This window comes from Ursus arctos, unplaced genomic scaffold (assembly GCF_023065955.2).
Source record: "Ursus arctos isolate Adak ecotype North America unplaced genomic scaffold, UrsArc2.0 scaffold_3, whole genome shotgun sequence".
Taxonomy (NCBI): domain Eukaryota; kingdom Metazoa; phylum Chordata; class Mammalia; order Carnivora; family Ursidae; genus Ursus; species Ursus arctos.
This window is the reverse complement of record NW_026622985.1, coordinates 97,269,709-97,289,801: the sequence shown is the minus strand read 5'-3', so window position 1 is coordinate 97,289,801 and position 20,093 is coordinate 97,269,709. Positions and strand designations below refer to the sequence as shown.

The following is a 20,093-nucleotide window of genomic DNA, read 5'->3' as shown; positions in this document are numbered from 1 at the left end:
TTTTAAAAGGTTAAGCCAAGGGAAAAACCTCAAAGGCCAAACTTAAATAGCACAGTGTGTAAAAAGATCACAAAGCTAATGCTGTTTCCTCAAAATTATCCTCTCATCAACAAGCAGATACTTGTTGCTGACTCCACTGCAACTGCGTGGACCGGAGTCCTACACCCGCCAGACGTCTGAACTATCAGCTCATGCTGCTGATGGTAATCCTACCGCGACCAACAGCCCGGATCCCACAGTAGCAGCTACAACATCCCTTACCGAAGTCACTGTCATCGTCCACAAGGATGATTTCATGAAGGAGCTGGGCTGGCGTGCGGTCTAGGACGCTGTGCACAGTACGGAGCAAGGCAGACAAGGCTTCATTGTAGAAACAGATAACAACACTAGCGACTGGCAGGTCCACAGGGTAAGACTTGTCTTTACATCTGTAAAGACACACGTAAGAAAACGTGACATCTTAAAAGGCTCAAATGTCTTAGGTCATTGTTCACTAAACATTAACTGCCTCCTGCTCAGCCTCTTTCCGACATTGTAACAAAAGTTTCTTAAAAAGCATTTAAGAATACACTGTGGTGTCATACTCAAGAGTTTTACAGTTTGTTAATAACTTCTCTCTCCAATACCTGCTACTCTGCTTATTTTTAGATTAACATTTAAAAAATGATTTTTTTTCTCTCTTTGGTACAGAGGTTACATAAAAATGTGTTATTTGTATGAAATCACCAGAAGTTTTTAATGCAGTATTCATAAGCTAATGTTTAGCTTCTCCACAATGAACATTCAAAAGGAAGTAACAGAAATATAAAACTTTATATTTGAAAATTTTATTTCTTGCCCAATAGAAAAAGATTTGACTAAACTAGGACATAACAAGATCATGGAAGAGCTTCTACTGAGCAACTATGTGATAAGGGTTAGGAGGCTTCAAGCAACAATAAAAAAATATAAATTTTATATTTATACATTATTATAAATTATATATAAATTATTAAATATTTTTATATTTTTAAAATATATTTTATATTTTATATTTTATAAAATTTATATTTTATAATACAATATATTTTATATTTATAAATATATATTATATAATATGTAATATGTAAGTATAATATTATATAATATATAAGTATAATACATATTTTATATTTATATTTTATATATTTTATAATATAATATATTTTATATTTTATGTATGTTATATTTAATAATATGTTATTTTATTATTATAAAATAATAAAAATCACTAACTTAAAGAATAAAATCCAGCATTTGGTGTTCTTTTGCATGGCATACAAAGTGTTCCAACATCTGGGCCCTGGCTAACTCCAGTCTCCTGGCGTTCCTCGACTATGGCTGTAGTGAATGGTTTCAGTGCCTTTCCAAGTAGAGTAATGCCTCCGTGTGTTCCCCATGCATGGGAGGCCTTCCCTTATCACCCTGGTTTCGGGGTCCCCACGTGACCAGTTCCTACCACAGCCCTCATTCTTGTACTACTGCAATTACCCGTTCCCTTATCAATCTCCCCAGCTAGAGCCTAAACCCCGTGATCCTAGGGACTATGTCTCACTCTACTTATTTCCAAGACCTAATACGGTGTCTAGAAAGCAAAGCTGCTCAAAAAGTCTGTCGAATGACTGAGTGACCAATCATATGAATGAAAAGCCTTTGAAACAACAAAAATGATGAAGACAGAAAAGTGAAATGAGTAATATTCTTCCACTGATTTTTAATTCCTTTGCCACAAATCAACATTTAAAACAAATTTATGCTCAGAAGTTTACCTAGTTAAATGCAGTTAATACCGCTTGCCTTTTCCCTATGATTTTAAATTTCAAAAGAGACAGAGTAAGCTCTAGAACTTTGTTAGTGCAATCTCAAGCTTCCAGTGTCAGAGGAGTGGAATTCTGTCTTAAGTTTTCTAGTGTCCTGAATAATGAAGCCTAAACGCAACTTATTAACACCATCCTCATGACTTACTATAATGCCACTAAAAGCACTGTCATTAAAACACAGCAGCATGAACTAAGGAGAAACGTACGCAGCATTCCTTGTGTCCGGCACATCCCTGTGGTAGCCCAAGCGGTTACTGATAAGCATGTTGAAGGCATGTTTCTGATAGCCCAAGTCTCTCAATTCCTGATCACGTTCATTAAAAATCATACCTGCAAAAGATTGAAGTTACAGTCAGTATGTTGAATCTGGAAAGGATTGCTACAGTTACTGTTATATTATGATCCTAAGAAAATCTTGACTTTAACCTCTTACAATCAAATAGCCATGTTTCTCAAATCTAGCTTGTCTCCATTTTCAAAAAAGTAAATTGAAGTTAGAGTCAAATTTTTGTCAGTCTAGCTCAAAAAGCAGGTATACCTTCACCATAAATGATACCTGCTCACTAGGCATAATCTTAAGAATATTTTCCAGAGAAAAACTTACATATGACCAAGAAAAAAAAGGACTTTAATGATGATTTTTCCATAAAAGCCATAGATTATAGAACCCATATGGACAACAGGTCCCAATGACAGGCAAGTTTTTATAGGTGCCCTTCCCCTAAAAATGAGATTATTGATAAGCCTTCCTATAAAACGTCTCTGATTTCAGACTTTAATCAGCTTTATAGTCAGGAAAGCCAAGAAATTCCATCAGAGATCCCATCAAAATCACTACAATTTAACATTCTTGCTCTAACATTCAGAAACCTTACCTTGACATAGAAGGATAAGAAGGATAATGTCTCTTTTCGCTCTCTTTCCCATATCAAACCTTTAACCTCTGCTCATAGAATGACTCCCTTGTCCCAGCATTTCCCAAAGTCTGGTCACAGAAATCTAATTCCACAGGACATTAACAGATGTTAAAAAGAAAAAAAGGATTTCATGGTCAAACAATTAGGGAAACAATGGATTTTGAAAGTTGAATAGGTTTTGTTTTATTTGGAATGGAAGGACAATCCTGATCCTTTAATAATGTTGACTGTTTTACAGATACCCAGGTGTGAGGGGATGGCATACAGAACGCATTGCTTCCACAATTTATTTGACCACAGGTGACTAGAGTCCCCAGATCCACTTTGGGAAACACTACCTCTTAATATGCTTTTTCTATGAGCTTTTAAAGCTGGAGTACATCTTTTTTTTTTTTAGACGAATATTTTTATTACAATTCTAGAAACTTCATTTTAAAGCAGTATTTAGTGTCCTTGCATATTCTCTTCTTACTGGCTGTATAATAATGAAAACAGAATTCCCTGTTCTGCTTCTATTATACAGTGTTTTCCATGTATTAAGATACCCCTGAACAGTGACTCTCAACCACCTGAGGATTACTTTCAGTCCTTGTCAATAACCGACAGAATTGTGCTGACATTTTAACTGTTACTAGTTAACTTTTCATGGTTTTAGATTGTAATACAGACTTTTAAAAGGAAATTCTAATAGTTAACATACAGTGTTGTATTAGTTTGTGTACAATATACCTTACTCAGTGCTCATCATAATAAATGTATTCTTAATCCCCTTCACCGATTTCACCCATCCCCACCCACCTCCTGTGACAACCACCAGTTTGTTCTCATTAAGAGTCTGTTTCTTGGTTTGTCTCTTTTCTGTTTCTTAAATTTCACACAAGTGAAATCATATGATATTTGTCTTTCTCTGACTTATTTCACTTATACCCTCTAGATCCATCCATGTTGTTGCAAATGGCAAGATTTTCTTTTTTAAGGCTGAGTAATATTCCATTGTGTGTATACACAGCACATCATCTTTATCCATTTGTCTATCAATGAACACTTGGGTTGCTTCTATAATTCGGCTATTATAATAATGCTTCAATAAACATATGGGTAACATGTATCCTTTCAGTGTAGTGTTTTTGTATTCTTTGGGTATACACCAAGAAGTGGAATTACTGGATCATATGGTAATTCTACTTTTAATTTTTTGAGGAACTTCCATACTGTTTTCCACACTGGCTGAACCAGTGCATGAGGGTTCCTTTTTCTCCACATCCTCACCAACAATTGTTTCTTGTGTTTTTGATGTTAGGCTGACAGGTGTGAGATGACAGCTCATTGTGGTTTTGATTTGCATTTGCCTGATGATGAGTGATGCTGAGCATCTATTCGTGAGTCTGTGGGCCATCTGGATGTCTTCTTTGGAGAAATGTCTGTTCATATCTTCTGTCCTTTTTAAAATTACATTATTTGGGTTTTTTGGTGTGGAGTACATCCTTTTTTAAATACAAAAGAATGATGGTCTATTAACATTTTATAAGAGGATGCAAACTCCATGAGAACAGAGACTTTGATCATGTTCAAAACCTAAAATAAAAACTGCCTGATACCCAGCACCTAGGACAGTGCCTTGCACAAACTAGATTCTCAATAAATACTCCTTGATTCAATAAATCAAAGGACTAGCTTATACTGGATACTGAAAGGATTATTTTCTAATCTATATCTCTTGATGAAAAATTATTCCATATTAAAAGATCACTTCGTGTCCACTGATAGGTGAATGGATAAAGTGTAGTACACACACAGAAATATTATTCAGCCATGAAAGAAGGGAAATCCTGCCATTGTGACAACATGGATGGACCCTGAGGGCATTATGCTATGTGAGATAGAGAAAGACAAATACTGTAACACTGTATGGTCTCACTTATATGTGGAATCTAAAAAAAGAACTCCTAGAGATAGAGAACAGACGTGGTTGCCAGAGGCGGGGTGGGGAGAGGTGCAGACTGGGTGAAGTCTGGTTACAAGGTACAGAAGTTCTGGGGATGTAAGGTACAGCATGGTGACAGTGGGTAGTAACACTGCATTGTATTATTTGAAAGTGGCTAAGAGTAATCTTAGAAGTTCTCATCACGAGAAAAAAACATTTTTAACTATGTGATGTGATCAATTTTAACTTATTGTAGTAATCATTTCACAATATATACTTATATGGAGTCATTATGTTATATACCTTAAACTAATACAATGTTATATATGTCAACTTTATCTCAATAAAACTGGGGGGAAAAAATCACTTTAGCTTACTTTTGTCCTTCCCCTGCTCATATAAAATCACAGCCAATTTACTAGCATGCCAGAGGAGCTATGTTTTTTAACTTAAAATTTTTTTTCAGTTATGACCACAGCAACTTTACTACTACATTTGAAAGCAATATACGCAAGGTATCAAATAGCACAATGATTCAGTTAAACTAGTACTGGGAAGCTCCTGCAAGCTTAGTATTAGTTCATTTATTTGTATCCACTTTAGAAAACGATAAGCTATGGAAGAACTCCCCACACCATCATAGGCATTCACATGGTGTCTGGCTGTGTAAACTATGGATAAAAAGAACACGGTATTCAGCCACGCCTCAGAGGAGCTAGTTCAAGTTCTTTTATAATTGACTGCAGATTAAATTAGAAAATCTATTTTTAATTTTAAATGTATTGTTGATAATCCTTCTAAAATGTACAAGTTCTTCCCCCTGACTGTTTAATGATAATGTCCTATTCGACAATCACCATACTTTTAACTATCACTATATTGATTTATATTAATTCCTTCTAAATCACGTATTCTTTACAGAAGTTGAGTAGGTTTTTCATTTTTTCATTGTGGTAAAGGTACATAACATACAGTTTACCTTCAGTGACACTGAGCACATTTATAACGTGGCACAGCCAGCATATCCAGTTGCAGCTACTCACACCCCCCAAATGAAACTCCATACCCATTAAAACAACCCCCCTACCCCCTCCCCAGCCCCCTTAGTCACTAATCTGCTTCTAGTCTCCACGCATCTGCCTACTCCAGACACTGAAATGTCTAGAAATGAATGAAATCACACAGTATTTGACCTTTTGTCCTACTTCTTTCACATATCATAACATTTTCAAGGTTCCTCCTTGTTACAGCATGTGCTGGAACTTCATTCCTTTCTTTGCCTGAATAAATCCCTGTATGGAAAGACATTTTGCTCATCCTTTCATCAACTGATGGACCTTTGGGTTCTCTCCACCTTGTTCACTGAGAATAGTGCTGCTATGAACACTTGTATACAAATTTTTGTTTGAACATCTGCCTGCAATTCTTTTGGGTATACATCCAGGAGTGGAATTGCTGGATCATATGGTAACTCTAACTTACTGAGGAACCAGCAATGAATGAAGGTTCCAGTTTCTCTGTATCCTGGCCAACACCTGTTCTTTTCCTTTTTAAAAAATTGTAATCATCCTAGCAAGTGTAAAATGGTATCTCACCGTGGTTCTGATTTGCAATTCCGTAGTAACTATGCTGTACATCTTATGTGCTTGTTCGTCTCTGGAGAAATGTCTATCAGATTCTTCGCCCATTTTTAAATTGGGCTGTCTTTTTATTGTTGAACTGTAGTTCTTTATATATTCTGGATAACAGACCCCTGTTAGAAACAGGATGTGCAAACATTTTCTCCCATTCTGTGGGTTGTCTTTTTTCACTTTCCTGTCTTCTTTGATGTACAGAAGTTTTTAATTTTAATGAAGTCCAATTTATTTTTGTTCTGTTACTTGTACTTTTGGTGTCATGTAAGAAATCACTACCAAACCCGAGGTCAAGAAGATTTATCTCTAGGATTTTTAAGGGTTTTATGGTTTTAGCTCTTATATTTAGGTCCTCAATTCATTTTGAGTTAATTTTTACATGTAAGGGTTCAACTTCACTCCTCTGTATGTGGATATCTGTTTGTCCCAACAGCATTTGTTGAAGAGACTATTTTTCCCCCATTAAATGGTCTTGCCATATTTTTGAAAAATTAAGTGGCCAGAAATGTCACAGGTTTGTTTCTACCCACCGATCTATATGTCTGTCCTTAGGCCAATATATCACACTCTTTTGATTACTGCAGCTTTGTAGAGAGTTTTGAAATTGGGAAGCGTGAGCCTTTCACCTCCGTACTTTTCCTAGATTGTTTTGGTTATGCAGAGCCCCTTGCAATTCCACATTAATTTTAGAATCAGCCCTTCCATCTTTTCAACAAAGGCCATTGGTATTTTGATAAGGTTTGCCCTGAATTTATGGATCGCTTTGGGTAGTACTAGTACCCTAACAGTATTTAGTATTCCAATCCATGAACCTAACATGTCTTTCCATTTACTTAGGTCTACTTTTCTTTCTTTCAGCAGTTTTGTAGTTTCCAGTATACAAATCTCACACCTCCTTGGTTAAATTTATTAAGTATTTTATTCCATTTGATACTATTGTAAATGGAACTGTTCCCTTAGCTTTATTTTGAGACTGTTTGTTGCTAACGTACAGAAATACAATTGGTTTTTGTGTGTTGATCTTGTGCCCTGCAACTTAGCTGAATTCATTAGCTACAACAGGTTTTTTGTGTGTCTGTTATAAAGCATTTAGTTTTTCAGCGAGTTTGCACACTTAGAATATCTACAATTATCTCTTTACTTTCAAAGGCAAATACAAGGTCCATTAAAAACAGTAAGCCCAACGTTACTTCTTTATACAAGTTTTTTTACCAAAGTAAGATTAAATAAAGCTAGAAATCCTCCTATTAATGTTTTTAAAGCATCTAAATAGCAGTCTAAGATTATTATGAAAATTGAGGTATTAGTTTCCATTTCCTCATATAATTTTCAACTCCGTGTATTAGAAAATCATTAAGTCCTAGAAACTGATTTTATTTCTTTGAAACTATTAACATTTCCTTTATATTTTATGGATCTTTCAATCTCTAAAAATCTCTTACTTTTACTCCTAAATTACTTATAATTTGAGATTTCTAGGACAAGATTAAAGATATTTCTTTTTTAAATTTTAAGGATAACCAAAATGGCTCATTTATCCCTTAAAATAACATTTGGTAAAACCAGGATTCTAAAATTACAGTACACAAAAAATATATAGATTCTTGCTTCCAAATTGAGAATGTAATTTTTTGAAGAAAAGTTTCCCTTTTATACTAAAATTTTATGAACTCCTATATTTAATATACGCTAGCATCTTAACAATTCTTATAAGTAGAAATATTAGATATAATTTCAGCTTATCTCTAAACTTAATAGTGTATGTTCTGTTTTAATTAACTCTGCCTTTCAGAATATGTTATATATAGTCAAGTTAGCTTTTGACCACTTCTTTCCCTTATTAAATAATGCTAACAATTAAAATCTTCCCCCATAAGTTCCATTTTCTTTCTTTCTTTTTTCTTTCCTTTTCTTTCCTTTTCCTTCCTTCTTTCCTTCCTTGCTTCCTTCCTTCCTTTCTCTCTCTCTTTCTTTTTCTATTCTGGACCTTATTACTTTCTCCCAAGTCCTCATAAAATATTGAAGTCAGAAATGGATAAACTAGAATATAACAACTCCCCACTGAATCTGCAAAATCCTAGAATCTCAGCTAGTTCATTAACAAAATAAACTGGAGGGGGAAAATGACCCACTTCTAATCCCCTGAGCAACACGTGATTTAAAGAATAAATGAACTTAAACTTCCAATGATTAAATACTCTGAAATGCTACCAGAAGTCCAACATACTTACCCAATTCAGAGGAGAATTTCATGTTGCCTTTTTCTGGATCTTCAACGTGATTACCTATCGTATCATCAATTCTGTTTACTTTGAACTGTGACTCTAACACTCGACTTGGCCCTCGAGTGAAACGGGGATAAAATTTTTTGGGAAATGGTCCATGGGGCCCAGACCCCTTGATGGGCACATTCTTAAGCGGCTGAGTCACTTCACTGAAGTTGAAATAAATAAAAAGCAAAACCGTCCAGGTCGCAGATGTGAAAAGGCATCCATAACAGAAATATCGAACTGTGACACTTCCCATTATAGACCTAGCATAGCTGAAGGGCCATCTTCAATCTCCTGAAAGAGAAGCACAGCTGTGTTAGACCCTTCGGGACACTTGTAAATCATCCACCAAGTTCACCGTCACTGTTTTCCACACAACCAAGCAGAACTTCTCAGCTATTTATTTAGGACCCCTAGGCATACCCTTAACAAAGACTCACATAAAATAAGATATATGGATAGTGCTGAATTTAAAAAAAAAAAAAAAGGATTCAACAATTAAAACCACAGGCCAATTTGTTAGTGCTTGGAAAACCGATGACAGCAAATGCCTTCTTCATTTGCCCGTGTTAATGGTTATTTTACCTTTGCTCTGGATTGCTTTCGGTGTGGTAATTTTTTTTCAGATTCTGGCTTTTCATGAAGAAAATACAAGTACCCCATGTATCATGACAGTCTATCTAAAGTCTGGATTTCCACTGTAAAATTAGAGGACTCTTTCAACCCAAGGATCTTAAATTAAAATCTGTTATTAAAAATAACTAACCTGAAGAAAACAGTTCTACTTTCCAATCAAAGACTAAACCTGCCCTAATGCCTATTCTAAATTCAACAGTTACAGTTTAAATTTATAACTGAGAGTAGAGATAAGGTTAAGGAATCTATAGCTTTGATAATAAGCTTCTTAGGGAACTCAGATGCACAGCCAGATGTGGGAACCAATGGTATAATGAAAAGACAAGATTAAGTTCTAATCCCATTCTATCACATAATGGCTATGCAACTTTAGACAAATTACCAAATTTTCTTAGCCTCACTTTCATCAACTGTATTCCAAGTTAATAATACTGTCTACCTTGCTGGATACTTAGAATTAAGTGAAATACTCAGAATTATATAAGCTATGTAAAGTATCAAGTACAATGATTAACACACAAAACACGGTGATTTGCACTGGATCAAGAGAACCCCCACAAACACTGTGGCTAGCTTTTGTTTCATTTGTTCACTGTATTCCCTCACTTAGCACAATGAATGGTACATAAAAGCTGTTGAACGGTATCTATAGAATGAAAGGATACAACACAAATTCAACGTTAATTTTCCTCCTTCTCATTAGGTCTAAATTTAATATATAATAGGAATATTATACATGACCACCTGTTTCTTACAATGACTCACAAGTCCCTACCTAATCTGGAATTACCTCTCTGATCATATTTTCCGTTACTTCCTTCCTCATTCATTTCATTCTAGACATGGGTCTCTTTATGGGTCACCAAATGTGTCAATCATACTCCCACTGAGGGATTATGCATCAGTTCTTCCCTGTGCCTAGAATACTTTTCATCCCAGCTAACTTCACCTCTGTTGAATCTTTGCTCAAATAGCACCATCTCAGTAAGTTTCTACACTACCATATTACCATATTTAAAACTACAACTCAACCACCAAACACTAGCACTTCTGATCTTCCCTGCTCTGTGCAACTTCCACCTTCCTACATACTACATAATTACGTATTATTTCTTGTCCATCCCCCCTACTTGAATGTAAGCTTCATTAGAGCAAGAGCTTTTGTTCATTTCCTGTAGTATCCTGAGTTTACAACAATGCCTGGAATGTAGCAAACATTTAATAAATATTCATGGCAGTTAATGAATCAATTACTGTAATACAGTTATCAATACGTTCGAAAAATGTTGGGTATTTATAAGCGAATGTATTCCTGTCACACTGGAGCCAAGCAGTACCTTATTCTATACAAAAAGATCATGACTACCTTATTTCAATAATATGAAACTAAACAGAACAACAGTCATAGTAAATATTAGAAAAGGTACAAAAAACAATAGGCTCTCATTGACCAATACCACAAATTAAATAAAGGTCTTTTTGATAAAAACAGGAGACTACTTTCCATTTTGTCCACTGCATGCTCTTAGGTTCCCTCTTGGCTGCCAGGACCTATGGGCGAAATGAAAAAGTTTTCTCAAGACCTCACCCATAGGATCTGACCAACTCTGCCCAGATTTTTCCCGGAATACCCCTCCCAATCCTAACCACAAAAGCCCAAACATCAAGAGTCCTTGCTTCCTGAACTGTAAAATGATTTAACTCTCAACAATTCTATCAGGCAGATATTATTTTCCTCAAGCTATATTATAATTCTTTAGAGAACATTTTTTACATAGTCAATCCTTATACTAAATTACGGAATCTATAAAAATGAGAGGAATTTATAAAATCAGATCATTTATTTTATATAATTAGCCATAATAGTCTTCAGAAACAAAGACACTATCAGTTTTTAGACAGGTCAAGAAATTATTAACAAATATGAATAAAGAACACAGCAATTAGATACCTGTTATTTAAAAAATAACAGGCTCTTAACTACTTAAGAAGTTAAAACATGCAAACAAAAACCAAATGATGATATTTTAATCTAATCTATGCTAACAAAGAACAATAAAGTTTTTCTGCTTTGTGCTGTTTGCTATTCCTTCTACAGGCAATTACCCATGGCTTCAGTATCCAAGGCTGAAAGCCTTTAAAAGGAGGGTCGAAGCAAACATTTAATTTAAGGTTAGTTAATACAAAACAACTAGTGAACAAATTCTTTCAATCATAAACTTCAGCAGTTGATAAAGCCAAAACTTCAGCAGTTAGATGTCAACGTAATACATTTTTCAAAAGTTAAATGAATAAAAGGCTAACCAGCTGTGTACAGGAATTTCCAGTGAGACCAGGCAGTCACGGTCTGGTAGCTGCTGAGGGATAGGTGCCTTGTAAGCAGAGGGTCAGGGTTTCACCAAGGGAGAAGCAGCAGTCTGGGGAGAAGTACATGCAATGTGCTGATTAGAATGACAGGCCACAGATGTAAGCCAGGCAAGGAGAAATGTGAGGATGTGGAAGAATGAGAGGCAGGATGAAAATCGGTGCGGGGCCAATGGACTTGAGGTGGCTCGAGTGGCTCACTGTGGCTGAGTAATTCCTGGAGTTACACTGGCAGAAAGAGTAACAAGGAAAGAATGAATGTGGCGGTTGGAAAATGAGATGCCAACACTCACATCTTGGAGGTACAGTTAATGATAGAGGAATCCTTTCCATATGCATAAACTGGAGCTATCCCAATAAACAATGTGCCTATTGTGTAAGCATTAATACATACCATAAGCAACCCCCCCCCCAAGAAGACAGGGGTCATGTCTGTCTTTTCAAACCCATTACGTTTACCAAGCACAGTGTCCGGCATTAAAAATTAACAAGTACTTGTTTGTGTAATTAAAAATGACGCAAAGTGTACTTCTGTTCCAGAAGAGGTTTCAGGACCTTGATTCTGTGCAATGTAAAAATCTTGGAGTACAATATGTGAGATGAGCACAGCCTGGGAATAAATGTCCTTTGTTAAAGGAGGAGCTGAAGGAGCAGAAGACTGCTAGCCAGTTTAAATAATTTCATTAGACACTGTCATTATTAAGCAAAATATTCAGTATGCCAGCAAAAGTCCCAATTCTTCCATTCTCAGTCTAAGATTTCTTAATGATAAATTTGCAATCACTGCATATTTTATAAATCAAGAGACAGCTTCATATAATTCCATGCACATCAATTTGAAAACCTGGAATAACTTTTAAGGAAAATACAACTTACTCAAATTAACCCCAGTCCCAACAGACATGTAAACAGAAGAAATAACATCGTTAAGAGTTCCTCAAAGCAACAACAAAAGCAAACCACCACACAGAGAGTGAGTTTTTCACAAGGGAATTCTACTAGTCCTTCAAAGATCTAATAATCCTAACGCTACTTAAGCCACTAAAGAGCATAAATAATAATAAATCTTCCGAATCTGTTTTATAAAATGAGTAGACACTGATCTCAAAATCTAACAAAAACTGAACCTCCCCAAAACACCCATCTTGTTTATGAATATCAATCTTATGAATTTAAAAAAATCTTAAGAACAAATACTAAGCACAAACTTAACAAGCAATGTCTTAAACATGTATGAGGAAAACCGTAAGACACTCCTGAAAGCCCCAAAAGAAGACTTAATCACATGGAAAGATGTACCTTACTCTTGAATAGAGAAACCCCAAATCATAAGTCAGCTCTCCTTAAGATAACTTATATGTTACATAATCATATCAAAAATACTAACAGATTTTTTTTTCTGGAGCTAAACAAGTTGATTATATAGTTCTTTTGGGAAAGAATGAACAAGCAGGGAATAGGCAGGCAAAACCTGAAAAACAAGTACAAGCAGGGCTGAGCCCTACTGGATAATAAACTCCAGGGTTTTTCTACCTAACCAGCACAGCGAGACACATGCACAGACTAAAAACCAATGAGGCAGGATGAGAAACTGAGAAACGGACCCAATTACATTTAGAAATTTAGTATAAATGATTATAGATAATATCACATGCCAGCGAAGAAATGAATGACTTTTTGCTAACTGGTTTTGGGACAACTGTTTAGCACCATACGTTGAAGGATACAGTAGGGTCCACTCCTCACACCATTCACCTAGACATATCTGATATGAATTTGATATTTAAATACAGATGAAAAAATAAACTATTGGGACCACATCAAAATAAAAAGCTTGTGCACAGTGAAGGAAACAGTCAACAAAACTAAAAAATGACCTTCAGAATGGGAAAGGCTATTTGCAAATGACATATCCAATAAAGGGTTAGAATCTAAAATATATAAAGAATTGATACAACTCAACACCCAAAAAAAGCCAAATAATCCAATTAAAAAATGGGCAGAAGATATGAACAGACACTTCTCCAGAGACATCCAGGCCATCCAGAGACAACCAGGTGTTACATATAACACCCAGCACTCATCACTTCAAGAGCCCTCCATGATGCCCATCACCCAATTACTACATCCCCCTAACCCCTCCAGCAACCCTGTTTGTTTCCTATAGTTAAGAGTTTTATGGTTTGTCTCCCTCTCTGATTTCGTCTTGTTTTTCTCTCCCTTCCCCTATGTTCATCTGTTTTGTTTCTTAAATTCCACATGAGTGAAATCATATGGTATCTATCTTTCTCTGGCTTCTTTTGCTTAGCATAATACCCTCTAGTTCCATTCACATCACTGCAAATGGCAAGATTTCATTTTTTTGATGGCTGAGTAATATTCCACGGTCTGTATGTAACACTCTTCTTTATCCATTCACCTGCCTATGAACATCTGGGCTCTTTCCATATTTTGGCTATTGTGGACATTGCTGCTATAAACAGTGGGGTGCATGTGCCCCCTTTGAATCACTATGTTTGCATCCTTTGGATAAACACCTAGTAGTGCACTTGCTGGGTCATAGGATAGTCCTATTTTTAACTTTTTGAGGAACCACCATACTGTTTTGAGTGGCTCCATCAGTCTGCATTCCCACCAACAGCGTAAGAAGGTTCCCCTTTCTCCACATGCTCACCACCATCTGTTGTTTCCTGAGTTGTTAATTTTAGCCATTCTGACTGGTGTGAGATGGTTTCTCATTATGGTTCTGATTTGTATTTCCTTGAGGCCAAGTGACGCTGAACACTTTTTCAAGTTTCTGTTGGCCATCTGTATGTCCTCTTTGGAGAAATGTCTGTTCATGTTTTCTGCCCATTTCTTGACTACATTTTTTGCTTTTTTGGGCGTTCAGTTTGATAAGTTCTTTATAGATTTTGGATACTAGCCCTTTATCTGGTAAGACATTTGCAAATATATTCTCCCATTTCTAGGTTGCTTTTAGTTTTTTGACCATTTCTTTTGCTGTGCAGAAGCTTTTTATCTTGATGAAGTCCCAGTAGCTCATTCTTGCTTTTATTTCCCTTGCCTTTGGAGACGTGTCTAGCAAGAAGTTGCTGCAGCCAAGGTGGGAGAGGTTGCTGCCTGTGTTCTCCTCTAGGATTCTGATGGATTCCTGTCTCACATTTAAGTCTTTCATCCATTTTGAGTCTATTTTTGTATGTGGTGTAAGATAGTGGTCCAGTATCATTCTTCTGCATGTGGCTGTCCAATTTTCCCAACACCACTTGTTGAAGAGACTGTCTTTTTTCCACTGGATATTCTTTCCTGCTTTGTCAAAGATTAGTTGACCGTAGAGTTGAGGGTCCGTTTCTGAGTTCTCTAGTCTGTTCCATTGATCTATGTGTCTGTTTTTGTGTCAATACTGTCTTAATGATCACAGCTTCAAGTCTGGAATTGTGATGCCACCAGCTTTGGTTTTCTTTTTCAACATTCCTTTGGCTATTCGGGGTCTTTTCTGGTTCCATACAAATTTTAGGATTGTTTGTTCCAGCTCTGTGAAAAATGCTGATGGTATTTTGATAGGGATTCCATTGGATGTGTAGATTGCTTTGAGTAGCATATTTGTTCTTGTCCCAATATTTGTTCTTCCAGTCCATGAGCATGGAGTGTTTTTCCATTTCTTTATGTCTTCCTCAATTTCTTTCCTAAATGTTCTATAGTTTTCAGAGTATAGATCCTTTACCTCTTTGGCTAGGTTTATTCCTAGTTATCTTACGGTTTTTGGTGCAATTGTAAATGGGATCAATTCCTTGAAGAAACAGACTTTTTTTATTAATATTTTTTATTATATTATGTTAGTCACCATACAGTACACCCCTAGTTTTTGATGTAAAGTTCCATGATTCATTACTTGCGTGTAACACCTAGTGCACCTTCAATACGTGCCCTCCTTAATACCCATCACCAGCCTATCTCATTCCCCCACCCCCCTCCCCTCTGACGCCCTCAGTTTGTTTCCCAGAGTCCATAGTCTCTCATGGTTCATTCCCCCTTCTGTTTACTCCCCCCTTTCTTCTTCCCTTGAAGAAAGACTCTTAACAATAGAGAACACACTGATGGTTGCCAGAGGGGCGGTGGGTGGGGGATGGGTGAAATAGGTGATGGGTATTAGGAAGTGCACTTATGATGAGCAGTGAATAATGTACAGAATTGCTGAATTACTATACTGTACACTGAAAACTAATATAACACTATATGTTAACTATACTGGAATTAAAATAAAAAACTTTAAAAAATATGGAAGATGACACCATACAAGTAACAGAAGAAAACAAAAGTAAATTCCTCTATTATCTGGAAGTAGGCAAAACTTTTCTAGCTATAACTGAAAATCCAGAAACAATCCTGGAAAAGATAGATAAGCTAGGTTATACAAGAACAAAAAAAAACTGAGGGTAGCAAAAGACACTAGAAGAAAAATAAAATGGCAAATGAGAAAAAAGAAAAAAATACGTGCACCTTTAAAAAAAAAAGGTATTATCTCAGTATTAGATATCTAGTGCTATATAACAAATTACCACAAAAACAGCACATATTTATTATCTCACAATTTTTTTTTTAAGATTTTATTTATTTATTTGACAGCCAGCGAAAGAGGGAACACAAGCAGGGGTAGTGGCAGAAGAAGAAGCAGGCTCCCAGTGGAGCAGGGAGCCCGATGCAGGGCTTGATCCCAGGACCCTGGGACCACACCCTAAGCCGAAGACAGATGCTTAACGACTGAGCCACCCAGGCGCCCCTATCTCACAATTTCTAAACAGCAAGCATCGGAGCACAGCTTAACCGGATCCTCTACTCAGGGTCCGGCAAGTCTTCAAGTTAATTGTCAGCCAAACTCCATTCTCACCTGGAGGCTTGATTTCCGAAAAACTGCTCCCAAACTCATCAAGTTGTTGGTAGAATTCCTTTCCTTGTGGATCTATGACAAAGGGGCCTTGTCAGTTGGAGGCCACCCTCAGACCCAAGCAGTTACTGCCAGTTCCTTGCCAGGTGGGCATCACCACAGTCCCTAACTTCACCAAACTGACAATGAGGAGTCTCCTCCAGTCTGCTGAAGATGGAGTCTTTTTTCCTTTTTTTCCCCAAGATATCTATTTATTTATTTATTTATTTATTTAATGAGAACATGTGTGCATGCGCACACACGACCTTGGGAAGGCAAAGGAAGAGGGAGAGCAAGAACCTCAAGCAGACTGCACTAAGCACGAAGCCCAATGCAGGGCTCAATCCCACAACCTTGAGATCATGACCTGAGCTGAAATCGAGTCAGATGCTCAACCAACTGAGCCACCCAGGTGCCCCAAGACGGGGTCTTATATAATATAGTCATAAGAGTGACATCCCATATCTTTGCTATATAAACTAAGCTAATCAAGAAACTGACATTCTATCATCTTTGCCATATGCTGTTGGTTAAAAGCAAGGCCTAGGTCCCACTCTCACTCACGGAGAATTAATTACACAAAGTGAGGGCAGAAGATGGCAGGAAATCACTGCAGATCACCTTCAGTCTGGTCAGCCACAATGAAAAAGGACCAACACCCGTTCAGGCCATTCACAGAAACAGAAATACAATTGGTTCTTAACCCTGTGAAAAAAATGCTGAACCTTGCTATGACAAGGGAAAATAAACAAAATAAGCTGTCACCGAGATACAATTTCCCACCTGTCGGATTTATAAAAATCCAAAAGCTTGTCTACATAGTCTGACAGTAAGGCTGTGGAGAAAGTCTCACATGTGGTATTGGGCAATCTGGCAACTTCTACTAAAATTACATACGCCTTTACCCTTTGACCTAGCAATATGACTCCTAGGAATCTATACCACAGAGGGAAAAAGTAGGAAACAATGTGTGCACAAGGCTATTCACTACAAGACTATTTGTAATAAGAAAGAGGATGGAATCAATCCAATTGCCTACTGATGAAGGACTGGTTGAACAAATGAAGAAACATCCATATAAATATGCAGCTGTAAAAAGCAAAGAGAAATGTCTCTACATATTACTATGGTTTTATCGCTACATATGTTGCCAGGTAAAAAAAAAGTAAGATGGAGAAGAGTGTATATAGAATGCTACATACAAATATATCTATATTCATACACATAACTGCTTATATTATAAAACGAAGGATGTTTAAGCAAAGGCAGGACAAAGCGTAATACTGAGTTGGTTTCTAGAATTCTCCCATAAACCATTAAAAAAAAAGTTGAAGCCAATTAGGAGAGGGAGGAAACAGAATGGAGGGGCAGGACTAAAAGGCCGACTTCATATTCATAGGTGGAAAGCAGCCCTGTACTGCTATGCAATTCAGGAAACTAGAAAGATACGCATACAAAATATGCAAGTAACAATTTAAGCACATGTATGCTTTTTAGTCCACTCAAAAACTGACTGATATTGCTACTGTTAGCATCTACTGTTGTTATATCAACAATGCTATCTGGAGAACTACATAGGACAAAGGTCCAAAATCTCATGAGATCTCACTCAGTTTAAACTCCATCAGGGTGCTCCATCAGTTGGTTCAGTGTCCTACTCTTGGTTTCGGTCAGGTCATGATCTCAGAGTCATGAGATCAGCCCTGCATCAGGCTCTGTGTTTGCTGCAGGCTGCCTGAGATTCTCTTCTTCTCCCTGCCCCTCCTTCCTCTTGCGCGTGCATGCTCTCAAATCAAATCAAAACAAAATAAAAACAAAACTCCAGCATCATTATCAATTACAGTGAAGGGTATTTCTCAACAGCACAATTATCTGAGCTAAGAAAACCCATTTTGAGAGGCTATCTATAGTCATTATTACTTCTATTAAGAAAGTACACAGTATACACAGCTACTAAATTATGTTCCATAGTAGTTAAATTATGTAAAGTCCACTAAGACAATGCCTGTTACACAATGTCACTCTACAGATGATAATTTAAACCATTCCATTTATCTTCCAGTCATAGCCTATTAAATGTACTAAATAATACATTTTTCTTCTGAAAATCATTAAAAACAATCCTCAAGAAAAGGCTAACAATGGGAACACAGTAGAGTTCTATATGTTAGACACCATCAACGTAGTGGAGACTAATATTTTAAGCTCTGCTATTATGCTAAAAAAAATCAGAAAATACAGATAAGCAAAAAGTTAAAAAACAAAAAACAACCACCTGAAAGCTCACCACTGCTAATGTTTTGCTATATATTCTACTATTTTTAATCTTTCATACTATCTAAAATGTTACACTGTTATTGGCAATTATGGAAAAATAAACAATAGAATCAGCTAAGTGGCATCATAGATAATTTTCTGTTGACTTTCCTTTATTTAAAACATTGTCTATAAAGAATACGTATTTCTTTAATAATCAAGGCAAAAAAAATTTTTTTAATATTTTATTTAATTATTTATCAGAGAGAGAGCAAGTACAAGCGGGGGGGAGTGGCAGGCAGAGGGAGAAGCAGGCTCCCCACTGACCCTGGGATCATCTGAGCCAAAGGCAGACGCTTAACCGACTGAGCCACCCAAGCATCCCAATGTAAAAAATTTCTTAACCTTACTTAAAAATAGAAGAACAACTTTGGAAAGGATTAAATATTTTAAGGCTTTGAATGAAATATGGCCTTTCTTTTAACCTCAGAAGCAAAGGAGATTTTAGCACATTAAAAGAAAGGCTGTTTTAATTCCATTAATTTGTCAAAAACTTGAGAATAAAATTTGAATACTGAACAAGTATTCTAAAAGCACAATCTGAAAAACTTTTTCCTCCACAAATCACTGTCTGAATTCGTCTGCCCAATGTCCAACTTCTGGTACTACAGGAGAAATGAGACCATACCACCTAACTCACACACAGTACAGCTTTCATTTTTCTTCGACACAAAATTTTCATAATGTTTAATGAAGTTTAAAATGTCTCTTTTTTTAAAGATTTTATTTATTTGAGAGAGAGCGCCCACATGCATGAGCAGGGGGAGGGGCAGAAGCTGAGCACCTGACTTGGTGCAATCTCAGGACCCTGAGATCACGATGTAAGGCCAAAATCAGATGCTCAACCAAATGAACCATCCAGGGACCCCTAAAATGTCTATCACTGAATGATAAGGATTTACCCTTCCATAGTTTCTGGCTATTTTCTCGTTGGTCTATTCTACATTCCAAGTTGTCAAACAGCAAACATTTGTTAGCTTTTTCAATAAAAGAGACACATTCATATTTTAAGTGAGCTACAATCATGTGAGTACAAATGCTGATTTACAACAGTGCCCTTCCCACAGACCCCTGTGAAATTACCAGGTGATGACAACACAAAAAAAAATTTTCTTCTCATTCCTTACCTACCTGAAAGACTAGAAGAAAACACTGCCACCAACTTATTTCATAACTACAAGTAAGGAGATTACTGAATTAGTAAAGGTTCAGAGCAAATTCCAGACATCATATGCTTTCCCGGGAATAATCCTCTGACATCCCTCAAACATCT

The 20,093-nt window shown here is 36.5% G+C and overlaps 1 protein-coding gene and 1 non-coding gene across 7 annotated transcripts in view; both read right to left on the bottom strand.

Moving 5' to 3' along the window:
• Positions 1 to 20,093, bottom strand: part of GALNT11 (polypeptide N-acetylgalactosaminyltransferase 11) — a 52,399-nt gene that overhangs the window by 19,807 nt on the left and 12,499 nt on the right. For 2 of the 6 annotated variants that reach the window (XM_057304573.1, XM_057304574.1), the window contains exons 2-6: positions 11,524 to 11,636; positions 10,725 to 10,770; positions 8,545 to 8,878; positions 2,045 to 2,168; positions 262 to 428 (exon numbers count right to left, since the gene is read on the bottom strand). In XM_057304573.1, coding sequence (XP_057160556.1) covers positions 262 to 428; positions 2,045 to 2,168; positions 8,545 to 8,839 — 586 coding nt within the window. In that variant the 5' untranslated portion in view covers positions 8,840 to 8,878; positions 10,725 to 10,770; positions 11,524 to 11,636. Of the gene's footprint in view, positions 1 to 261; positions 429 to 2,044; positions 2,169 to 2,713; positions 2,838 to 8,544; positions 8,879 to 10,719; positions 10,771 to 11,523; positions 11,637 to 20,093 lie in introns of those variants that run through there. The other 4 variants (XM_026479196.4, XM_026479195.4, XM_044392211.3 and 1 more) reach the window with 3 other exon arrangements.
• On the bottom strand, positions 5,266 to 5,384 carry LOC113241539 (small nucleolar RNA SNORA15). Its single transcript, XR_003311617.1, has one exon. It is a non-coding gene; the product is annotated as a small nucleolar RNA SNORA15 (small nucleolar RNA).